Source organism: Scyliorhinus torazame, chromosome 7, assembly GCF_047496885.1.
Source record: "Scyliorhinus torazame isolate Kashiwa2021f chromosome 7, sScyTor2.1, whole genome shotgun sequence".
Taxonomy (NCBI): Eukaryota; Metazoa; Chordata; class Chondrichthyes; order Carcharhiniformes; family Scyliorhinidae; genus Scyliorhinus; species Scyliorhinus torazame.
Genome location: NC_092713.1, coordinates 205,694,461 through 205,713,632, shown reverse-complemented (window position 1 = coordinate 205,713,632; position 19,172 = coordinate 205,694,461). Strand labels below are relative to the sequence as shown.

Below are 19,172 nucleotides of genomic sequence, written 5' to 3'. Positions count from 1 at the left end.
TTCAGTTCAAATTTTATAGGGAGTTAAATAAATGATTGAGACATATCTGAGGGATTAAGCTAGGAGCGGAAATATTTTAAACAGCATTTTAACATTGCTGAAAATGGAGACATGTCAAAGCTTTTCCTCTTACACTTTCGGGACACTTGCACAAATCCCAGTATTAGGGGAAATCAAGAATTTGTACTGTATGAGAAGAGAATGCTGATTGGATGGAAAGTGGAGTCTGGTGGATTGAGACATTGCAATGCAGAATGCATCACTTCATGGGGACCGACATACAACTTCCAAGTATTGTTTGAAGTTTAAACCAAGCAGCTTGCCCCTGATTGATTAAAGCATTTTCCTGGGAAATGAATCAATGGCATGGTGGTGGCTTCACAGCGCCGGTGAGCTGGGTTCAATTCCAGCCTTGGGTGATTGTGTGGAGTTTGCACGTTCTCCCCGTGTCTATGTGAGTGACCTCCAGGTGCTCTGGTTTCCTCCCACAATCCAAAAATGTAGTTTAGGTGGATTGCCTGTGCTAAATTACCCCTTCGTGTCCAAAGATGTACAGGTTAGGTGAGGTTACGGGAAAAGGGTGGGGGAATGGACCTAGCTAGGGTGCTCTTTTGGAGGGTTGATGCACACTGGATGTGCCGAATGGCCTCCTTCTGCACTGCAGGGATTCTTTGAATGCCACTCATTTGTTTTGTTAAACTGAAACAGGCACAGTCTGTGTACATGTTTTTCCTGTGTGCAAAGAACTGTATTAAAATATATGGAGTTTTTAGTACATGAAAATACACCACACTCCGACTGACAATCTTGAATTAGTTGTTAGCATATTTTTTAGCACACTGAGGATTATTTAGTAAATGTTGTCCAATCGTGCAATCACATTTAACATTGGACACTGTGTTTGTGTTTCATCAGCACAGGCTGGTTGTGTGTGGTCTGTACATTGCTCATTGAGAACAGTGGCTGGGACATGCTGTTTGATATGTCTTTGGGACGTACGGCCTATTGATCTAGCATCACACTGCCACTGAAGTTCATATACAACATTGCTCATTTTGTGTGATAGGCAGAATGTCTTTGGCTTGATGACAGCATCCTGTTAGTGGATTGAAAGGTTAGGGAAAAGAAATCCGACCAAGTTATTTGAGAGAACATGGACTGTAACTCAATTATTGACTGGCAATATTAATCCATCAAATCTTTATGTTAATCTCTTCAAGACAACTGTATTGAACGCAAATCTCATTTTATTTTAATTTCAGTGATTCCTGAACCAAGCAAACAAGAAAACCTGGTCAGTGTTAATTTTATCATAATTCTTCAAAAGTACAATGTTTTCTTATGCCATTAGAATTAAGCATATTTAATACAGAAGAGCACGGATGTATTGGCATTGAAAAGACTGACTGGAGACTTTTTTGACAGAATAGATTTCATGAATTTCATCTCTGATGAAATGCAGGCCAAATGGAAAGCAGTTTAACTGACCTCTGCTGTGATAGCTTCCCACAGTTTTTAAATAGTATTTATTTTTGCCTTGTTGATAAGCTTTAATGTCAAATCACATTTTTCAAAACACAGCCCCCCCCCTGCCATTTTTTTGCTTAATGCTGAAGAAAGTAGTTCCCTTTCAGCATATGTCACTAGCATTTGAGTGTTTCTAACCCAATCGTAAATAACAGGATACCAAGATGGTCTCTTTAATTACCCCGGACCACTTATTTCCTGGCAAAGCAGGGAAGAGTGGTGAAACCAAAGAGAAAATGCTGGAAAATCTCATCAGGTCTGGCAGCATCTGCAGGGAGAGAAAAGAGCTAACGTTTCGAGTCCAGATGTTCCTTTGTCAAAGCCCAGTTCTTGTTGATTACCACCTATTTCCCTCCCTCAGCTGATGAATTGGTACTCCTTGATATTTTACACCACTTATTATCAAGTGCACAGGATGAACTCTTGGTGGGGATTTCAATGTCTGTGATTTCACTGACTGTGCTGACTGAGTGCTGAAGGGATTATCTGTCACTTTGGGTCTTATGAGAGAACCAACATGAAGGAGAAACCTACTTGACGTGGGCCTCACCTATCAGATTCATCGAGCCATGGCAGGATTGATGGAAGTGACCATCTCATAGTTCCTGTGGAAGCCAAAGGAAATTTGATATATCCTCAGAAAGGAGTAACTTCCTGGGCCATGGGGAAAGTGCTGACAAATAGAACTAATTGGATAACTTTCAATGAGTCATCACAAACAGGATGCTTGATTCACCTTACTTCATCTCATTGTGTCAGAGAATCATTACAGTGCTAAAGGAGGCCATTCGGCCCACCGCACCTGCCCCGATCGTCTGAAAGAGCACCCTATCCAAGCTCCTGCCCTATCCCTGCAATCCCATAACCCCACCTAACCTGCACACCACTGGAAACTAAGGGGCAATTTAGCATGGCCAATCCACCTAACCTGCACATCTTTGGACTGTGGGAGGAAACATGAGCACCCAGAGGAATCCCATGCCGACACTGGGAGAACGTACAAACTCCACAGGAGGAAACCCACATGAATTCCACATGGACAGTCACCCAAGGTTGGAATTGAACCAGAGTCCTGGCACTGTGATGCTGCAATGCGAACCATTGTGCCACTGCCCACCCCAATATCATTATTTTTCCTTTGCGGTGGCACAGTGGTTAGCACTGCAGCCTCACTGCGCCAGGGACCCAGGTTCAATTCCAACCTTGGGTGACTGTCCATGTGAAATTTAGGTGGGTTTCCTCCGGGAGCTCTGGTTTCCTCCCACGACCCAAAAGACGTGTAGGTTAGGTGAATTGTCCATGCTAAATTGGCCCTTAGTGTCTAAAGGGTTAGGTGGGGTTATGGGGATAGGGTAGAGGGTGTCTATATGGGGTGCTCTTTCAGAGGGTCGATACAGATTCCATGGGCCAAATAGCCATCTTCTGCACTGCAGGGATTCTACGATTCTAAGTACTTCCCTAGCTTTCCTTTAAAAGCCCCATTTTTAACCATAATGATTTGGTTTCTCACTGTACTCCCTTAACAGAGAGATCAATAACCTGAGGGCATAAATTCAATGTAATTGGTGGAAGGATTAGAATGATTGAGAATAATATTTTCCAAGAGGATGGTTGGGATCTGTCATGCACTGTCCGAAAGAATGGTACAGGCAGAAACCCTCATGTATAAAAAATATTTGCAAATGTTTTACTGAAAAAATTGTGGGTGCTGTAATCTATAAGTCTATAGACCAAGAGCTGGAAAGTGGGAATAGGCTGGATAGCTGTTCTGTGGCTGGCATAGATATACAGTGAGCTTGAATGGTTCTTCTGTGCTGTATATGTGTAGAATTTTCATGATTCACACTGAAAACGTCCTCCATCACATTGAATGACACTGCCACTGTTTTAAATAGGATAGATTCAGAACAGTTTCAAGTTGGACATCCATGAAGCACTTTGGACCATTAACAGCAGCAGAATTGTATCCCACTGCAATTTGCAGCTTTATGGCCTGGCACATCCCTCACTCTGTCATTACTATCAAGTTAGGGGAAGAACCCTAGTTCAGTGAAGAGTGTGGCAGAGCATGCCAGTAGCAGCACAGGCATACTTTAAATGAGGTGCCAACCTGGTGAAGCTTCAACACAGGGCTTGCATGTATGCTGGACATGGAAGCAGCATAATATGGACGGAACCAGTGATCCCAAAGTCAGTGAATCAGATCACAGTGGTCCATTTATGAATGATGGTGGATGGACTTCGGTAGTGGCCATGGAGTGAGTGGTCGCACATTTGTCAGCTCCTGCTCAAGGCGGCCTTTTCGGACCTTTTCCCCACTTGTTGGATGGATGTTTCGATGAAAAAAGATGTAGGGGTGACTGAAGAAAGTTGAACTGGTGTAGCTGGTGGATGGATCGATTGACCAGAAGTGGGTCGAGAAGAAGGGAGCAGTTGGAGCAAGAGGATCTTTGTGTGCCACAGTTCAAGATGGCAGAGAGTAAAGGGCCCACCCTGCTTGCCCAGTGGTCAATGGAGCAGCTGGTGGACTTCTTAAAGGAGAATTTCAGCCGACAGAGGATGGAAGCCTAGGAAGACCTAGCCAAGGCAGTGGAACCATTAAAAGTGGGAATTGACTATGTGGAACAGAGGCTGGAGTCCCAGAGCCAGGCTATTCGGAAAGTAGAGGCGGCGGTGGGGGAGCATGAGGAACAGCTTGTCTCATTGGCGGCCGAAATAGGAATGTGCGGGAGACCCAGAAGCGATTAAAAGAGAAGGTGGAGAACTTGGAGAATCGCTCCTGGAGACAAAATCTAAGAATCATGGGGATGCTTGAAGGGGGGGAAGTTCATATCAATCCAGGCGCACAGGGAGAATGAGGAGCGAGCAGAGATGACAAGGCTGGTGGATGAGATTCTGCGGGTGGACAAGGAGGTATTCGGAGGCCCCAGTGGCAGGGTTGTTGAAGGAGAGGCAGAAGCTCCAGATGGAGTTTGGGAAGGCAGTAGGGCAGTTGTTTAGGGCCAGAGGGGCAGTGTATGAGTATGGGGAGAAGGCTAGTAGGATGCTGGCCCACCGATTCAGGAAGCAGGAGGCAGCAAGGGAGATTGGAAGGGCGAAAGACAGGAGGGGAAGAGTGGTACTGGACCTGGTAGGGGTGAATGGGGTTTTTGAGGAGTTCTACAAGAGGCTTTATGAATCGTAGCCCTTGTCCTGCTCCTCTACGTTGCAGACCCACAAAGCAGCATGGAGGGCCTACCTCCAGCCCATGCTCCGTGCCTCCACTGGTCAGCCCCCAGGCAGCCTCGGCCCCCAACCTCCTCTCTGTCCCTTAGCCAAGCTCCTCCCTCGTCAGCAGAACATTTACCCCCCTCCCTCCCCCAAGTAACAACACTCTGTAACCCAACCTCTTTAATAAACCGAACATATGCACACCTCACCACTGCGCTTCCGAGAGCTAGCCCGCCGAGCTAGCTTGGTGGCCCCCATTCCTGGCGCCGGATAGTCTCCCACCTATTGTTCCCTCCCCACCCTCATACAAACATACTCCAACATCAGACAATTGCCTGACAGAAAAACACCAAGATCTAAACAAACACACCTCCATCCTCCAACTGTGCAAATGAAAACCGTAACTCACTCAGCTCTACCGCTGGTCCCAAGTCAATGCAAAAGGCATTACAAACAGCTTCCACAGAACGAAAAACGAGAAACTTTTTTAAAAAATGAACAGAAAAACAAAAAAATACAACCATGAACGTTGCAGCAAAGTTCAAAAGTTCTCAGTCCACCACCAATCCTTTCCTTTTTGCCCAGTGTGTCCTCGGGCGACTCAAAATGAAAGTGCTGTTCCTCATGCGTGACCCAGAGTCGGGCCGGTTACAACAGTCCGAACTTCACCTTTTTCTTAAAAAGGATCGACCTAATGTGGTTGAAGCCTGCTCTTCTCCTGGCCACCTCCACACTCAGGTCTTGGTAAATCTGCAGGATACTGTTGTCCCACTTACAGCTCCGTGTCTGCTTGGCCCACTGTAGAATGTGCTCCTTCTCCAAGTACCTGTGGAATCTCACCACCATTGCCCTCGGCGGCAGGGTGGGTCTCCCATTCACGGCTTCCTCGCGAGTGGAAAATGTTTTCACTACTGAATCATACCGAGCACAAAGGTAGATGGTTTGCTTATAGGTGACCAATATAGTGGACAGCATGGTAGCACAATGGCTTCACAGCGCCAGGGTCCCAGGTTCGATTCCCGGCTTGGGTCACTGTCTGTGCGGAGTCTGCACGTTCTCCCCGTGTCTACGTGGGTTTCCTCCCACAGTCCAAAGATGTGCAGGGGTAGGTGGATTGGCTATACTAGATTGCCCTTGGTGTTCAAATAAAAGGTAAAGTCAGGTGGGGTTACAGGGATAGGGTGGAAGTGTGGGAAAAGGGTGGAGGTGTGGGCTTAGGTAGGATGCTCTTTCCAAGAGCCGGTGCAGACTCGATGGGCCGAATGGCCCCTTTCTGCACTGAATTCTGTGATTCAATCATCTTAGCCCCATAACATTACAGCAGGAATTCCTCGGGGCAGTGTCCATGCCCAACCACCTTCAGCTGCTTCATCAATGACATTTTCTCCCATCAAAGGTCAAAGGTGGAGATTTTTACTGATGACTTCAAAGTCTTTATTTCTGTTTGCAATTCCTCCAATAATGAAACCTTCCGTGTTTGCATGGAGCAAGTCCTGAGCACATACAGACTTGGACTGGTAAACGGCAAGTAATATTTGCATAAGTGTCAGTTAATGACCATCTCCATCAAAGGAGAGTTTAACTACCTCTCCTTGACATTCAATGACATGATCAGAGTTCAGTCCCTCAACCTCATCTAGGAGAGTGTCACCATTGACCAGCAATGTATATAGAGTAGCCACACAAATACTGTGGCCACAAGGGCAGGTCAAGAGGCTGGAAATTCTACAATGACTAATTCACCTGACTCCCCAAAGCTTGTCCACCACCTACAAGACACAAGTCAGGACTGAATATCTTCCACTTGCCTGGATGAGTGCAGCTGCAACAACACTCCAGAAACTTAACACTAAAAAAGACAAAGCAGTCCAATTAATAGGTACCCCATCGACTGGCTTTAAAAAGTCACTCCCTCCACCATCTGTGTACCGAAGCTGCATTGTGTACTTTCTACAAGATGCACTGAAGCAACTTGCTACGGTTTCTTCAGCAGCACCTTCTAAACCTGCAACCTGTGCTGCCCAGAAGAACAAGGACATTAGGCACATACGAACATGACCAACTCCCAAGTTCCCGCAAGGTCACACACTATCATGGAAATATATAACCATACTGTCCTTGTCACTGGGTCAAGATTGTGGAATTCCCAACCTAACAGCATTGTCGGTTTACCTACACCACACAGACTCCAGCAGTTCAATAAAGTGACTCACCATCAATGTTACTAAAGCAATTTTAGTTATGGAAATAAATTCTGGCCGTACCGGTGATCCCATGAATTAATTAAAATAAAGTTAAGTTTCCTTGCCCTTTGAGTTCCCCCCATCTTTCTCCCTTTGAGGAAACACTTTGTATTTCCTTGGTGCCTGGGAAAAAATGATGCATTGTCGTGTTTATCTAATCTTAATTTCAGCTGTGATTTGATTCAAGCTTTTGGTTGTAAGACTCAAAGAAAAATTCAACATTTAATATATGTTGCCTCTCATTGTAATATTCTTTGCATTGCTTCCTCTAGAAAGAACCCCCGAGTAGGGTTGTGGTCATCAGCAATCTGCCTTCCTCTGGTTTTTCAGATTTTGATACTGTGAGGCTTGGCAGTGCTTTTGGAAAGGTGCTCAAGTACTTAAAAGTGGGGGAAAAGGTAATATTGATAACTGTCTGTTTTTTAAAATAACTATTTCAAAGAAAGAATTATGTCTGCTGCGCCACTTGGCAATATGTAACTGCCAGATCAGATCCACCTGGATTTGAACCTATTAACATGCAGTTCCACATATTGAAAAATAATAATTTTCCCCACTTTGCTCAGTTCTTTATTTGAATTGTGTCATAGGGCAAGTGCCAAAGAATTGTGCTCGCAGGAGGTGAGGGATCCTTGTTGCTGGTGTAACCAGTTACGGTATTTTTTAGACAACACTGAAACATATGTTGAATATAAATTATGTTTTTCACCTTCCAAGTTCTGTGAAACAAAACAACTGCAACCGTAATTCTGTCACCTCCATTTGGCATTGCTTTTGGCTCTGGTTGAAAACTGTTCTTCAACAACAATGGCTTGCACTTTACATTGCGCCTTGTACATAGAATGAGGTTTGCAAGGCACTTCACAGAAGCATATTAAGAAGTCATACAACACCAGTTGAAAGTCCAATAGGTTTGTTTCGAATCACTAGCTTTCGGAGCACAGCTCCTTCCTCAGGTGAATGAAGAGGTGGGTTCCAGAAATATTTCTGGAACCCACCTCTTCATTCACCCGAGGAAGGAGCTGTGCTCCGAAAGCTAGTGATTCGAAACAAACGTGTTGGACTTTAACCTGGTGTTGTCAGACTTGTTACTGTGCTCATCCCAGTCCAACTCTGGCATCGCCACATCATGGCACAGAAGCATCATCAGACAAAACTTGGCACTGAACCAAAGAAGTAGCTATGAGAAAGAAAATAGAGTTGGTTTAAAGAGTTGGGGCTTAAGCATGGTCTTCAAGGAGACAAATAAGATAGAGCAATTTAGCAGAAGATTTCCAGAATTAAGGACATAGGTGGCTAAAATCACAACCATCAAGTGTCAGTGCTACCCCTCAGCAACATCATCAACAATCACAAGGTTAGCTTTCACTTGAACTCCAACAAATATACCGTTGACCTACAAGACCATTGTGCTCAACTGTATGTCTAGCATCTAATTATTGATGAATTAAAATTTTCTAGATTAACTATGGCGAATAAATCTTTTTTTATTCCATACGGTATGTTTGTGCCAACTACCTGTTAAGTACATGCAACCATGGATTGTGCTTGACACATGAGCATACATCCATTCAGTCACCAAAAGATGTTTTTGCATTTGTAGGAGATTGCGAGCATTGTCTCTATCTCTTATTCGCACCACTGAAATCTATTTCTCAGCTCTGTTATTTCCAGGATTCATTTCTTAAATGCTGGGTTCACTGGCCTCTCCTCTAGCATCCTTCACAAGTTTCAAATATTTCTCAGCATTGTGGCGGAGTCATTTCTGACAGTGTGCCAAAAGCCCTATCGCTACATTCCGTCACTACCCCCACTTTGTTGATTTTTAAACGTGATGGTTCCAGTGCTGCTATGTTCTTGCTGCTGAATGTTTTTAAGTTATGTGCCTCCAACTACCACCTTCAACTCCACCAGCTCTGGATTTCTTCTTCATAGAATCTCTACAGTACAAAAGGAGGCAATTCAGCCCATTGAGTCTGCCCCGACTCTCTGAAAGAGCACTCCACCCTCACCCACTTCCCTGTCCTATGCCAATGACCCCTTAACCTACCCTACACACCCCTGGATACTAAGGGGCAATTTAGCATGGCCATCCCACCTAACCACATCTTTGGACCGTGGGAGGAAACGAGCATCCAGAGCACAGATGCGGAGAGAACATGTAAACTCCACACAGACCTTCACCCAAGGCCTGAATTGAACCCGGGTCCCTGGTGCTGTGAGGCAGCAGTGCTAACCACTGTACCACCGTGTTCAATGGTTACATGGCTACACATCTGCCACTAACTTCAGTTTGGGACTATCTCCCAAAACTAATTTGCACTGATATATCTCTCCAATCAAAAGGCAGCTGAAAATAGTATTTCCAAGGCAGTCTAATGAAAATAAAATTTCCATAGCCCGTATCCCAGTTTAACATTTGTATCTCCTGCTTGCCATACTTCTCTGTTACCTGCACAGAGTTCTTTGGTATGAGGGTTGTCTCTTAAATGCATGTTGTTGTTGGTAGAGGGAAGAAACCAAAATGTACAGTACCTTTAAGAATTGATGTTGCTTTTTTGACAGTTCCTTTCACTCTTATTTAAGATATTATTCTCCTTATTTTATTCTAGTCATTCACAGCAGTATTGCCGATCACATACATCAGGAAAAAATACTTTTACACTTACTGCTTTTCATTTTACTGCAGTTCACATCATATAATAAGCTATTCTGCAACAAACCCTGAGGGCTTTGTCCATTTTAGTAGATTATTGGTGAATTTCCACTTTTGTTTTGTCATGCCTATGCTCAAGGGCCCTGCCCTATTTATAGATGAGCTTTTTGCTCGAAGGCCTTTGTCATAGTTACTCTTCGTTGACAGTAAGAGGCATGTAACAGTAATTTGATGACCTTTTTTTTGTCTTGCCCTTTCTTTGAAGACAAGTATGCAGCCCCTTTTTGTGGCCCCCATATATCTTAGCATATCAGCATGGGGAATTAAACCTGTTTCCCCACCTATGGAATCTAATTTCCTTCATGAGGGTGTAGGCGTAGGGTGGCATGTGGCGCAGTGGATAGCACTGGGACTACGGCGCTGAGGACCCGGGTTTGAATCACGGCCCTGGGTCACTGTCTGTGTGGAGTTTGCACATTCTCCCCATGTCTGCGTGGGTTCTACCCCCACAACCCAAAGATGTGCAGGTTAGGTGGATTGGCCATGCTAAATTGGCCCTTAATTGGAAAAAATATATATAATTGGGTACTCTAAATTTGTATTGAAAAAAAAAAAGAGGGTGTAGGCCTGAGCTCCAGATATCCCTAAAAATATATCTGCACTAGTTCATATAAAGTTTGAAGATCATGCAACAATTGCGCTTGGAGTCCTATCACAACAAATTACATTGAGGGAAATAGTGCCATTTTGGTTCACTGCATCTACCTTGTAGGTTATCTGATCCATCTCAACAGCTGATCATGGATTACTCATCGTTGATATCTAACTGCCCCAACAGACCACCATTGACCATGGGCGCGATTCTCCAATGCCGCGCCGTTTGGGAGAATCGCCTGGAACGCCATTTTTTCACGTGACGCCGGTCCGACGCCCTCCCGCGATGCACCCAAGTGGCGAGATCGGCACTATCTAGTTCTGTGCGGCACAGTCTGGTGAATCGCCCGAGACACCCAAAATGGTGATTCTCCGCCACCCCCGCTATTCTCAGGCCCGGATGGGCCGAGTGGCCTGCCCAAAACGACGGCTTCCCGCCGGCGCCATCCACACCTGGTCACTGCCGGCGGGGACAGCGTGGGAACGCTGGGGGGGGGGCGGCCTGTGGGGGGGCGAGGGGGGTGCTTTCACTGGGGTAGGACTCAAAAGGGGTCTGGCCCGCGATCGGTGCCCACCGATCGGCGGGCCGGCCTCTCTGAAGGAGGACCTCCTTTCCTCCGCGCCCTGCAAGATCCATCCGACATCTTCTTGCGGGGCGGCCTCGGGGAGGACGGCAACCACGTATGTGCGGGTTGGCGCCGGCCACCCCGCGCATGCGCGGTTGACGCCAGTTAGGCGGTGGATGATGCGGCGCCGCTTTTATGCGGCGCCAATGCCCGGTGCGTGCTGACGATGCTGCTTTAGCGACACGCCCTCCGAGTTTCTCGCAGCCCCGATCCTAGCCCATTGTCGGGCCCTGAATCGGTCGAGACCAGGGCAGTTTCGCGCCGTCGTGAACCTCGACAGCGTTCCCGACGGCGTGGGCACTTAGTCGCGGGAGCGGAGAATCGCACCCCATAAGTTTCAGTTTTTGAACAATCAATATAAAAGAAACTTCCTCAAAAGTCTTTCTTGTTAAACATGTGGGTGATAGAAACCATGTGGAAAAGCTATTTCCTTCATTTTCAGTCCGTTTTTCCTAAGTTCACGCAACCAGACCAGCTCCCATTTGTGCAGCATATGTTGCTTCTAAGCCTGAGCTACAGCAAGATTTATGATAGTGTTTAATTTGTTTGATTATTATTATTTTTTCTTTCCCTTATTTCCCCATAAATTTAGAGTACCCAATTCATATTTTCCAATTAAGGGGGAATTTAAAGTGGCCAATCCACCTACCCTGCACATCTTTGGGTTGTGGGGGTGAAACCCATGCAGGCACTAGGAGAATGTGCAAACTCCACATGGACAGTGACCCAGAGCCGAGATCAAACCTGGGACCTCGGCGCCGTGAGGCAGCAGTGCTAACTCACTGCGCCACCGTGCTGCCCTTGTTTGATTATTAAAGATTTAAGATAAAAATTAGATTCTCTGACAATTACTGTGAATATAGCACGCATTAGAATGTTTCAATTAAACATGTTCTCTTGTGGTATTAATGTTAGTGACATGAAAATGTCTGTACTTTTGTTTCTTGCATGAATTAATAATTAAGATATTTCATTTAAAAACTAAATCAGATAAACTTATTGCATTCAGAAGTGTAAGAAACGGAAAAATAATTATATTTTTCATATTTTCCCAGTAATCCTGATTAATTGTTTTGCAGTGGTAAGTGAAAGCAGTAGGAGGTCCTTGCGGTCTTTTGCCCTGCCTAAGTGATCCTTGGACAAAACTGTTTGCAAAATACTGCCATATAATGCTAAATGTTAGGTAGAAAATCCAAAAAGGAGTAACTCCATTGGCCAACAAAAGCCTGTTTTTTGGAATAAGCTTCAATTGGAATAAACTACTGCATCTCCTAGAGCAGCCAAGAGTTTCCAATAGATGCTGCTCCTATTGTGAAAGAAAAAGCAGGTGAAGCATTTCTTCTCTTCTGTGGTGTCAAGCTTTCCTAGTGGGTAGAAAATTCTCTCTTCTCCAAGTACTGCAGTGAACAGTTTATGTTTAACTGCATCTTTCATGATTGACAAACTATAATTCCAAGCATATCCCAAATAAGTAGTGTGTAATAGAGTTAACAAATGTACACATTTAATAGATGTGTACATGGAGCACTCTTTAAGTTCACTGACCAAAGAGTTAAATAAAGTACTGAAATTATTTGAGTCCAGTAAGATAGAAAAAGAATCAATGGCTCAGTGGAAACATTTCTGCTTCTGAATCAGAAGGTTAAGCTTTTGAGCCCACTTCAGCGAAGCTAAGAGCTCTGACTAAATATTACACTAACATCCAGCAGAATGCTCAAGCTCTATGGGAGTGTAATGGTGAACTCCCATCGCATTGAGAATTATAAATTGGCTCGTGACCTGCCCCATCTTTGTGATGGAAAGTATCTAGAATTTGACCTGTTGGATATAAAAGCAGCGGGAGAAATGGGTTGACTCTTACCACTAGGCATGGAAGAGCAATATGATAGTAAAAAAAACCTTAATTTAAACTTATTATAGTGGTGTCTTGCTAAATAGAAGATGATGACGATAATTTAATAATGTGTGTGAGGGTACCATATTGAAGAGTCTTGAGTAACTAAGCTGCTGTGATTGCTATTGGGGAAATAGGTAATTTGTTTCAGGTGTGAGAAGGACAAACTGCAGTGAATGAGGACTCCAAGCTGGTGAAAAAATGTTTGTGTTTTTGCTTTATAAGTGGTAAATAATTGTAGTACTTCTGTGAAGTGTTTAATGATTATGTTCCTACTGTAATGAATAGGCTTTCCTGAAAATGGATTCCAAGATTGCAACCAATAAATTAATTGAACACTTCAAGAGGAAACCTTTGTTTTATGGTAGATTACTGACTGTAAGTCTATCCTCTGCTCAAATACAACCATTGCTAAAGGTAAGGAAATGTAGGCATATTTGTGTCTAATGTTTTGAGTATTTGAACATATTTTCAATTTTTATATGTGTAACCAAATATTAGAAAATACTGTTTAGATCCATTGAACAAGTTTTTTTACAATTATTTATTCTGCACAAAATTACTTGTTGTTTACTGAACATACTTAGCATACTGTTTATTCAGTCGATGTTAACTTAATAATTGCATTTTCTTTTAGCCTTGGAAGTCTACACATTAGCACCAGAATTAAGCATTGTAGTTACATGTGTTATGTCCTTGACCAGACTCCATGTTGTGTTGGCAGTTCCAGTTTGGGCCCAATAACATTTTGTTCAAAGTAGACAAAGTTTGTGTTTCAAGAGCCTCGTTAAGTGAATAAAGCCGTACGATTCCACGGATTTGGAATAAAAATAAAATTTTGCAAGTTCAGAAAGATAAAACAAATAATATCTATTCTATGGTCTTAATATTCAGGCTAAGTATGAGGTACATGAGAATTAATAGGTGAACTGTGGTTGAACACACACAAACTACGGGGAAAATGACAGATGTGACCAAACCCAATTCCGTGGATTTCTCAACAACCCAAACCGATGTTTATCACATTGTGAGCCAACCAATCTCACTGAAGCTTTGTCTTTCTGACGAAGGTTTCAAATCTCCACCTTTGAAGATCTCTATAAAAGTCACTCCTCCTCTGATGGCTTCAGCAGCGGTCCATCTCGCAGAGTTTCAATCCTGCCTTCTGAAATTCTTTTCCCCTGGATTTCTGAGTACTCTCGAGCATCCTTTTACGAGCACAATTTCACATCTTCGACTGTCCCAAGCAGAACACACTGCTCCAAAGGAGTACCTTTGCCCCAGCAGTAAGCAGCGCAGTCACCAGCTTTTGGTGGTTTTCTCTAATCTTCAGGGGTTCGCTCATGCCCACTTCTCTTAAAATCTGCTCCCAGCAGCTCGTTCTTTAATTTGGAGCTTATTTTTCTGCTCCTTTCTTTTAACTTTTAAAAAATAAATTTAGAGTACCCAATTAATTTTTTCCACATTAAGGGGGCAATTTAGCGTGGGCAATCCACCTAACCTGCAAATCTGAGTTGTGGGGGTGAAACCCACACTAACACGGGGAGAATGTGCAAACTCCAAATGGACAGTGTCTGGGGCCGGGATTGAACCCGGGTCCTCAGTGCTGTAGGCAGCAGTGCTAGCCACCATGATGCCCTTACAGTGCTAACCACTGCACCACCGTGCTGCCCTTTCCTTTCTTTTAACTTAACAGGGCCTAATTGTTTTATTGTTTACCTGGGACATCATTATGGGACCTTTCCCTGACCCCTCCCTGGTTTTGAACATCTCCCTTTCCCACACCCCTGTCCCTGGGAGACTTACTCAACAATGTCCGCACCAGGTCACCTGACCTGGGTTTTTGCACCGTTCTTCTTTCTGTCTTTTGCCATCCCATCCTGAGCCAGAAGAATGTGAAGATAGCTTGATGGTCGGGAATCTGAGTTTTTGTCCTCCAAACTCAGTTTAGGTTTTATCATACCTGATATAATCATTTCCTTATAAAATTGCATTTGTGTTCTCGAACGAATTTGTAATCCAGTTACAAATGTCCACGTTCACAATGAAAATTACCCATGTAAAATCTATCACACTGGTTGGTGGAAAGCTCTAATTACAGATTGGCATATTTGCATAGGCAGTTTTGATTATACAATTGGACATAGAAGTTGATGATGAAAAAGTTGACAAATGCATGGAGGTCTGGGATTCTAAAAATTTAATTGATGTAAATTAACAACTCTGATATATTCCCTACATGACACAAACAGTTCTATTGTGGTAAAACAGTGTATCCTCTAACTCAACATAAGCAATACTTGAAAAATGTGCTCGTAAATTTATAAAAATATTGCACATGCACACATTTGTCTGTAAAGTTATGTCACATTTTTCTGTATGCAAATTTTGGAATAAAAAAGCAGAATTTCATATTTATGAAACGGTACAAAATCACAACTGAACAGGTAAGGAATGTACAAGTAAATATTTGCAAGCAGGAGGGGAAATCCACAATCACGGCAGTTTTCCCTCAATAAATGTAAACCAGTCAAATTATTATTTGTGTTGGTAATTTTTTGTGTGTTTCCATCTCGGAAAATTTGTAGGGCATGCTGGCTTTATAAAAGATTTTTTTGTGGGGAAGTCATAGAAAACTGGAGCAGGAGGTGGCCATTCAGCCTTTCGAGCCTGCGCCGTGTGGGCGCAGATCATGACTGACTATCCCATTCAATAGCCTAACCTTGCCTACCCCTTCCCCCACCTCCCAAAATCCTTTGATCCCCTTCGTCCCAAGTGCTGTATCTAACTGCTTCTTGAAAACATTGTGTTTTGGCCTCAACTACTTTCTTTGGTAGTGAATTCCACTGGCTTACCATTCTCTGGGTGAAGAAATTTCTGCTCATCTGTCTTAAAAGGTCTACCTTGTATCCTCAGACACTGATCCCTAGTTCTGGACACCCCCACCATTGGGAACATCCTTCTTGCATCTACCCTGTTTAGTCCTGTTAAATGTTATAGGTTGCCCTCTCATTCTTCTAAACTCCAGCGGCCACAATCCTAATCGACTCAATCTCTCCTCGCATGTCCATCCTGCCATCCCAGGAGTCAGTCTGGTAAACCTTTGCTGCACTCCCTCAGATAAGGAGACCAAAACTGCCCACAATATTCCAGGTGTGGCCTCACCAAGACCCTGTAAAAATTGCAGCAAGACATCCCGGCTCCTGTACTTGAATCCTCTCGCTATGAAGGCCAACATACCATTTGCCTTCTTTACTGTCTGCTGCACCCGCATGCTTATCTTTAGCGACTGTTGTGCAAGGACTCACAGGTCTTGTTGCACATTCCCCTCTCCTAATTTATGGCCATTCAAATAATCTGCCTTCCCATTTTTGCTATCCAAGTGGATAACCTCTCATTTATCCAAATTATACTCTATCTGCCATTCATTTGTCCACTCACTCAACTTGTCCAAATCACACTGAAGGATCTCTGTATCCTCATCCACAGCTCACCCTCCCATCCAGCTTTGTGTCATCTGCAAATTTGGAGATATTACATATAGTGCCCTCATCTAAATCAATATAAACATAGTGAATAGCTGGGGTCCTAGCACTGATCCCTGCAATACCCCACTAGTTACTGCCTGCCATTCAGAAAAAGATCAATTTATTCCTACTGTTTGTTTCCTGTCTGCCAACCAGTTTTCTATTCATCTCAATTCACTACCCCTAATCCCATGCACTTTAATTTTATATGCTAATCTCTTATGCAGGATTTTGTTGAAAGTCTCCTTCAGTTACTCCGTCTCACTAAACCCTGTTGTTTGCAACATTAAAAAAAATAAATTTAGAGTACCCAATTCTTTTTTCCCTAATTAAGGGCTATTAAGCGTGGCCAATTCACCTATCCTGCACATATTTTGGGTTGTGGGGGGTGAGACTCACGCAGACACGTGGAGAATGTGCAAACTCCACACGAACTGTGACCCAGGGCCAGGATTGAACCCGGGTCCTCGGTGAGTCAGCAGTGCTACCACTGCGCCACCATGCCACCCATGTTCCCCAACATTTCTGGTTTCTTTTTTGTGTCCTCCTTTGTGAAGACAGAACCAAAATATGTATTTAGTTGGTCAGCCATTTCTTTGTCCCCCATTGTAAATTCCCCTGTTTCTGACTGTAATGGACCTACGTTTGTCTTCACCAATCTTTTTCTCTTCACATTTTGAGAGAAACTTTTACAGTCAATCTTTTAAAATATAAATTTAGGGTACCCAATTTGTTTTTTCCAATTAAGGGGCAATTTAGTGTGTTCAATCCAACTACCTTGCACATCTTTGGGTTGTGGGGCCGAAACCCATGCAAACACGGGAAGAATGTGCAAACTCTACACGGACAGTGACCCAGAGCCGGGATCGAACCTGGGACCTCAGCGAGCACCCTACTTAACCCCCGTGATCCTCGTAACCCAGTTACCCTACCTAACCTTTTGGACACTAAGGGGCAAATTAGCATGGCCAATAGAACATAGAACAGTACAACACAGAACAGGTCCTTCGGCCCTCGATGTTGTGCCGAGCATTGTCCGAAACCAAGATCAAGCTTTCCCACTCCCTGTCATTCTGGTGTGCCTATCCAATAACCGCTTGAAAGTTCCCAAAGTGTCCGACTCCACTATCACAGCAGGCACTCCATTCCATACCCTAACCACTCTCTGAGTAAAGAACCTACCTCAGACACCCCTCCTATATCTCCCACCCTGAACCTTATAGTTATGCCCCCTTGTAACCGCTACAACCACCCGAGGAAATAGTCTCTGAACGTCCACTCTATCTAGCCCCCTCATCATCTCATAAACCTCTATTAAGTCGCCTCTCATCCTCCTCCGCTCCAAAGGGAAAAGCCCTAGCTCCCTCAACCTTTCCTCATAAGACCTATCCTGCAAACCAGGCAGCATCCTGGTAAATCTCCTTTGCACCCTTTCCAATGCTTCCACATCCTTCCTATAGTGAGGTGACCAGAACTGCACACAATACTCCAAATATGGTCTCACCAGGGTCATGTACAGTTGCAGCATAACCTCTTAAACTCAAGCCTCCTGTTAATAAACGCTAACACACTACAGGCCTTCTTCACGGCTCTATCCACTTGAGTGGCAACCTTCAGAGATCTGTGGACATGAACCCCAAGATCTCTCTGTTCCTCCACATTCCTCAGAACCCTGCCGTTGACCCTGTAATCCTCATTCAAATTTTTTCTACCAAAATGAATCACCTCGCACTTATCAGGGTTAAACTCCATCTGCCATTTTTCGGCCCAGCTCTGCATCCTATCAATGTCTCTTTGCAGCCGACAACAGCCCTCCATCTCATCCACTACTCCATCAATCTTGGTGTCATCAGCAAATTTACTGACCCACCCTTCAGCCCCCTCCTCCAAGTCATTGATAAAAATCACAAATAGCAGAGGACCCAGCACTGATCCCTGTGGTACATCACTGGTAACTGGTCTCCAGTCTGAAAAGTTTCCATCCACCACCACCCTCTGTCTTCTATATGATAGCCAGTTACTTATCCAATTGGCCAAATTTCCCTCTATCCCACACCTCCTTTCTTCATGAGCCGACCATGGGGAACCTTATCAAACGCCATACTAAAATCCATGTATACGACATCAACTGCTCTACCTTCATCTGCACACTTAGTTACCTCCTCAAAGAGTTCAATCAAATTTATGAGGCAAGATTTACCCTTCACGAATCCGTGTTGACTATCCCGGATTAGAACATAGAACAATACAGCGCAGTACAGGCCCTTCGGCCCACGATGTTGCACCGAAACAAAAGCCATCTAACCTACACTATGCCATTATCATCCATATGTTTATCCAATAAACTTTTAAATGCCCTCAATGTTGGCGAGTTCACTACTTTAGCAGGTAGGGCATTCCACGGCCTCACTACTCTTTGCGTGAAGAACCTACCTCTGACCTCTGTCCTATATCTATTACCCCTCAGTTTAAAGTTATGTCCCCTCGTGCCAGCCATTTCCATCCGCGGGAGAAGGCTCTCACTGTCCACCCTATCCAACCCCCTGATCATTTGGTATGCCTCTATTAAGTCTCCTCTTAACCTTCTTCTCTCCAACGAAAACAACCTCAAGTCCATCAGCCTTTCCTCATAAGATTTTCCCTCCATACCAGGCAACATCCTGGTAAATCTCCTCTGCACCCGCTCCAAAGCCTCCACGTCCTTCCTATAATGCGGTGACCAGAACTGTACGCAATACTCCAAATGCGGCTGTACCAGAGTTCTGTACAGCTGCAACATGACCTCCCGACTCCGGAACTCAATCCCTCTACCAATAAAGGCCAACACTCCATAGG

The 19,172-nt window shown here is 44.1% G+C and overlaps 1 protein-coding gene across 2 annotated transcripts in view; it reads left to right on the top strand.

The window, feature by feature from the left end:
• LOC140426801 (uncharacterized) overlaps nucleotides 1-19,172 on the top strand; it is a 140,369-nt gene that overhangs the window by 52,155 nt on the left and 69,042 nt on the right. For both annotated transcript variants that reach the window (XM_072511989.1, XM_072511990.1), the window contains exons 6-8: nucleotides 1,263-1,294; nucleotides 7,253-7,378; nucleotides 13,099-13,227. In XM_072511989.1, the coding sequence (XP_072368090.1) occupies nucleotides 1,263-1,294; nucleotides 7,253-7,378; nucleotides 13,099-13,227 (287 nt within the window). The remainder of the gene's footprint in view (nucleotides 1-1,262; nucleotides 1,295-7,252; nucleotides 7,379-13,098; nucleotides 13,228-19,172) is intronic.